Source organism: Malurus melanocephalus, unplaced genomic scaffold (genome assembly GCF_030028575.1).
Source record: "Malurus melanocephalus ecotype Western Australia unplaced genomic scaffold, MMel_1.1 scaffold_1282, whole genome shotgun sequence".
Lineage (NCBI taxonomy): Eukaryota > Metazoa > Chordata > Aves > Passeriformes > Maluridae > Malurus > Malurus melanocephalus.
Genome location: NW_026624514.1, coordinates 32,636 through 37,440, shown reverse-complemented (window position 1 = coordinate 37,440; position 4,805 = coordinate 32,636). Strand labels below are relative to the sequence as shown.

General features: G+C 64.1%; 2 protein-coding genes across 2 annotated transcripts in view; both read right to left on the bottom strand.

Annotated features, from left to right (window-relative positions):
• Positions 1 to 507: 507 nt before the first annotated feature.
• On the bottom strand, positions 508 to 2,936 carry EBI3 (Epstein-Barr virus induced 3). The gene is made up of 6 exons (XM_057387652.1): positions 2,788 to 2,936; positions 2,255 to 2,470; positions 2,041 to 2,158; positions 1,780 to 1,940; positions 848 to 1,011; positions 508 to 765 (listed from the first exon to the last, which is right to left on the bottom strand). The coding sequence occupies exons 1-6, from the start codon at positions 2,885 to 2,887 to the stop codon at positions 613 to 615; spliced, it is 912 nt and encodes a 303-aa protein (XP_057243635.1). The 5' UTR covers positions 2,888 to 2,936; the 3' UTR covers positions 508 to 612.
• A 770-nt stretch (positions 2,937 to 3,706) lies between these two features.
• Positions 3,707 to 4,805, bottom strand: part of ANKRD24 (ankyrin repeat domain 24) — a 7,550-nt gene continuing 6,451 nt past the window's right edge. Inside the window, exons 19-22 of the mRNA XM_057387655.1 lie at positions 4,575 to 4,805; positions 4,201 to 4,338; positions 4,053 to 4,118; positions 3,707 to 3,907 (exon numbers count right to left, since the gene is read on the bottom strand). Of these exons, the coding sequence (XP_057243638.1) occupies positions 3,830 to 3,907; positions 4,053 to 4,118; positions 4,201 to 4,338; positions 4,575 to 4,805 (513 nt within the window). The 3' untranslated portion in view covers positions 3,707 to 3,829. The remainder of the gene's footprint in view (positions 3,908 to 4,052; positions 4,119 to 4,200; positions 4,339 to 4,574) is intronic.

Below are 4,805 nucleotides of genomic sequence, written 5' to 3'. Positions count from 1 at the left end.
TGGAACCGCCCGGGGCTCCGGTGTGAGGGTTGAAACCTCCCCCAGCTCCGGTGTGAGGGTTGGAACCTCCCCCGGGGCTCCGGTGTGAGGACTGCAACCTCCCCGGGGCTCCGGTGTGAGGGCTGGAACCGCCCCCGGGGCTCCGGTGTGAGGTCTGGGATCGCCCGGAGCTCCGTTCCGTGTTTGCCTGAGCCCGGGGAACGCTGCACAGGTCTCAGGCATCCCCGTTAATCACGGTACCTCTGTTAATCACGGCACCCGCCCACCCCTCAAACCCCGCCGCTTCTGTCACAGCCCCGCCGGGGTGGGGTTGGGCCGCTACGGAGGGACCATCCTGGGGCAGAAAAGAGACYGACTCCAAGGGCAAAAAAGGGTCAAATGCAGGACAAGAAAGGGATTGTTCTAAAACAGCAAAGGGATTGGCCTGGGGGCAGTGAAARGACCGACCCCAGGGATAGCTCAGATATCACAAACGTCACAAAATTAGGACAGGGATGARGCCTCAAGCCTGTTTATTGCCTGTTCTGGTGGCTCGGCATTGCTGGGGTGGGACAAGAGCAGGATGGGGACACGAGCAGGATGGGGACAGGGACAGTGGCCCTGCCCTGCCTGTCACGGCCCCACCCAGGGTGTCCCCGAGGCCGGCGGGCTCCAGGCACTGAATTCCCCCGAATCCGCCAGGTCCTTGGCAGCCACCTGGATGTGGTAGAGGGTCCCAGGCTCCAGCTCCGTCAGGGTGTGGGATGTCAGCTCGTAGAGCTTCACCTGGGGACAGCAGGGTAAGGGACAGGGACACGCCGGGTACAGCCACAGCTGTGCCTCAGTTTACCCAGAGGAGTGGCAGTACCATGGTGGGGACRGAGTCGTTGTCCCGGGAATAGCGGATGCGGTACTGGAGTGGGAAATAGTCCGGGAAGGGCCAGGAGGATGGAGGGCTCCACTCCAGTAGCAGCTTCTGGGGCTCCCCGGGGATGGGAGAGACCTGCAGGGTCTCAGGAGGGTCCGGCTTTACTGGGGAGACAAGGAATGAGAGAATCATTCAGAATGGTTTGGGTGAGAAGGGACCTTGAGGATCATCTCATCCCACCAGGGACACCTTCCACTATCCCAGGGTGCTCCAAACCCTTCCAACCTGGCCTTGGACACTTCCAGGAATCCAGGGGCAGCCACAGCTGCTCTGGGCACCCTGTGTCCCACCTTCCCAGGGACAAATTCCTTCCCAATAGCCCATCTAAACCCTCCTTTAGATTAAAACCATCCCCCTTGTCCCACCACTGGGTGGAAAAAGTCACTTTCTGTCCTTTTTCAGTGAAGGGGGGTGTGGTGGCTATGGGATTGTTGGGGACAGCGCCCTCGTGTCCCTTTGAGCWGTGCAGGGACATCCTGAGCCCCAGCAAATCATTGCACTGATGATCCAACATTCCCTTTGAGCTGTGCAGGGACATCCTGAGCCCCAGCAAATCATTGCACTGATGATCCAACATTCCCTTTGAGCTGTGCAGGGACATCCTGAGCCCCAGCAAATCATTGCACTGATGATCCAACATTCCCTTTGAGCTGTGCAGGGACATCCTGAGCCCCAGCAAATCATTGCACTGATGATCCAACATTCCCTTTGAGCTGTGCAGGGACATCCTGAGCCCCAGCAAATCATTGCACTGATGATCCCACATTCCCTTTGAGCTGTGCGGGGACATCCTGAGCCCCAGCAAATCATTGCACTGATGATCCCACATCCCAAGAGCCCCAAAGGACACGCCAGGGTCCCGCAGCACTGACCGATGTTCTCCAGGAGGAAGGGCAGCGTTCYGGAGGCAGCACCCAGAGCGTTCCGGGCTGTGACATTGAGCTCGTAGGGAGTGAGGGAAAACACCTGCAGGTCCCCGAAGGAGCAGCTCCGCGGGCCCGTGAGGGTGCACTCACCTGTGGCTGTGCCGTGCCTGGGACACAGGGACAGCACCAAGGACTGGGTGACACGGGGGCTCCGCCGGGCCAGGGCTGGGTGACACAGCGGGGAGAGCTTTGGGTGCCCGCACTGACCTGTACGTGGCCACGAAATCGGTGTCCAGCAGGGGCTCGGGGCTCAGCCCCCAGGAGCAGTTCACAGCCTGGGGGTAGCTGGTGGCCCAGCACTCGATGGCTGGTGGCGGGGGCGGGTCTGGGGCAGGGGACAGGGGACAGGGGTCACCCCACTGCCAGCACCCCCAGGGACCCCTCAGCAGCGGGGTCACAGCAGGGCCGGGGGGTCACTCACAGCCCAGCCGCAGGCAGATGGTGGCCCAGGTCTCACCGGTGACAGGGTGATGGCAGCTGTAGTGGCCCTCGTGGGCCAGGCTGGCGTTGGGCAGGGCCAGCCCYGGGGCTGGGGATGTGCCCAGGACAGTGTCCCCCCGGCGCCACTCGGCCACACCCCCCGGGCATGGCAGCAGCACCTCAGTGCCCAGGGGACCGTGCTGAGGGGTGCAGGGGCCTGGGGACACATGGGGACACGGTGGGGACACAGCCATGGCAGGGCCAGGGACACTGAACCTCCCCCGGCCCCCCNAACACCATGCCCAGGGTCCCTAATCCTCCATCAGCAGTCCCTCTGTGTCCCCGTGTCCCCARTCCCTCCAYAGAGACCCTGCCATTCTGTCCCCAGTCCCCTCAGTGTCCCCAATCCCCTCCATCCCTGTTCCCTCCATCTCCAACCCCAGTGCTCCCAGTCTGCCCTGTCCTGCTGTATCCAGGATCCCCCCAATCTCCCTCCCCCAGTCCCCCCAGTCCCTCCTTCCCAGTCCCCCATACCTCTGTCCCCATTGTCCCCGGCCCCAGTGCTCCCCACCGTGCCATTGTAGGGGACACTGCAGGCAGGTGCCACCAAAGCCACCACCCAAAGCCACCTCATGCCAGGAGACTCAGCAGGACTGCCCAGGGACCTGTGGGGACAGGCAGGATGGTCAAACCTCAGCCCAGGGGACAGCAGGGACACCACAGATGCCCTGGGGACATCCCTCTGGAGCCACCCCACACTGCTGTGCCTCAGTTTCTCCCCCAGCCCTGCAGACTGATGGATTCCAAAGGGATCAGACCCTACAGCCAGGAAGGAGAGGGGTAAAAATTCCTGCAGCCACCCCGGCAGTGCCACACCTGAATTGGGGTTTTGGATCCCTCGGGTGTCCCCCTCCTCCATCCAGGGTGGGGCCATCCTCAGAGAGACCCCCAAAGCCCAGCCTGGGGGCTGAGCTGAGCTGTCCCCAAGTGTGGCACCGCAGGGACAGGCCCTGCCCTTGTCAACTCCCACCACAGCCACTGGGGACACGCTCTGCTTTCCCTGGATGCCCCAAACCCGGCGCTGTGGGGTCACCCCAGACCTCCACCCCACACCCCCCAGTACCCGTGGGGATCCCAGTGCCCCCAATGCTCACCACAGCAAGGCCATCGGGGACCGCGTTGTCCCCGCCGGATCCCGGCGCTTCCCAGCCCATTTCCTCGCAGGAAATGCCGTTCCCGTGGGGACGGAGCCGCTTCCCCGTGTGCTCCCAGCGGGATCCCCACACCCCGGCCCGGGGAAAAGGGATCCCAGCCTTGACCCACAGCGTTCCCACTCGTCCCACACCGCCACCCCCTCCCTTCACGGTCACCCCTCCCCTTTAGGGACGGTGCCACCCCAGGTCCCCAGCGCCCCCCGTGCCCACCCTGGTGTCCCCAGACAGGAGCCCCCCCGTTGGTGTGACTATAAATAACTTTATTGCTGTGCTGGGAGTGGGGTGGGTGCCAGCGCCAGGGACACAGAGGGTGCAGTGACAGAGCTGTGTCCCCCTCCCCGTGCCACCCGTGCTGGGGGGGCTCATCTGCCCTGCTCCTGCAGCCGCTGCATCCTCAGGATCTGGCACAGGAGTCTCTGCACATCCTCGTCCATGTGGCCCTGGGGAGGAGGGGACAGCGACAGGGACATCAAGGAGGCTCCATGTGTGTCTGGGCTGGCACCTGGCTCAGCCCCTCGGTTGCCTCCTGGGGCTGGCAGGTAGCCCAGTCCCCCACCCGTGTCCCCAGGCCTGTCCCCAGCCCACCTGCACAGCGTAGAGCAGGTGGCTCCGGTACAGCGTCACCACCTTGCTGTGCCGCGTCTCCGTCTCCTGCAGCACAGGGAGGGGCTTTGGCCACGGCGCTGGAGGCTCGGAGGAGCCCCGAACCCAGCAGGTGCCACCCGGTACCCACCTGCAGCTTCTCCTCCAGCGCCCGGATCTGGGCCTGGAGCGCGGCCGTGTTGGGGGAGGACTTTGGGGGCTCTGCAGACTTGGGGAGGGCGTTCAGGGCTTCCTTCAGCCTGAAAACCTCCTTGGACAGCTCGGTGATCTGCACAGGGCACAGCGATTACGGGACGCCCAGAGCCGGCCCTGGCAGTGCCCAAGGCCAGGTTGGACAGGGCTTGGCGCACCCTGGGACAGTGAAAGGTGTCCCTGCCACGGCACGGGGTGGCACTGGATGGGATTTAAGGTCCCTTCCAACCCAAAATCAGGGACTCCACGTGTGCAGCTCCCAAGCCACCATTCCCTCTCCAAAGCAGCTCCTCACGAATCCCTGTCCCCTACCTTCCTGTCCCTGTCCCTGACCAGCCTCGCCGCTTCCTCGGCGTGGCCGTGGAGCTCCTGCATGCGCCGCGCCTCGTCCTTGGCCTGCTCCAGCTGCTTCTGCACGGCGCCCAGCCTGTCCTCGGCCGCCTGCCGCTCGCTCTTCATGAACAGCGCCTGCCGCTGCACACGGAACACCTCCTCGCACGTCTTCTCGTGCCGCCGCTCCAGCTCCCGCAGCCGCTGCGCCAG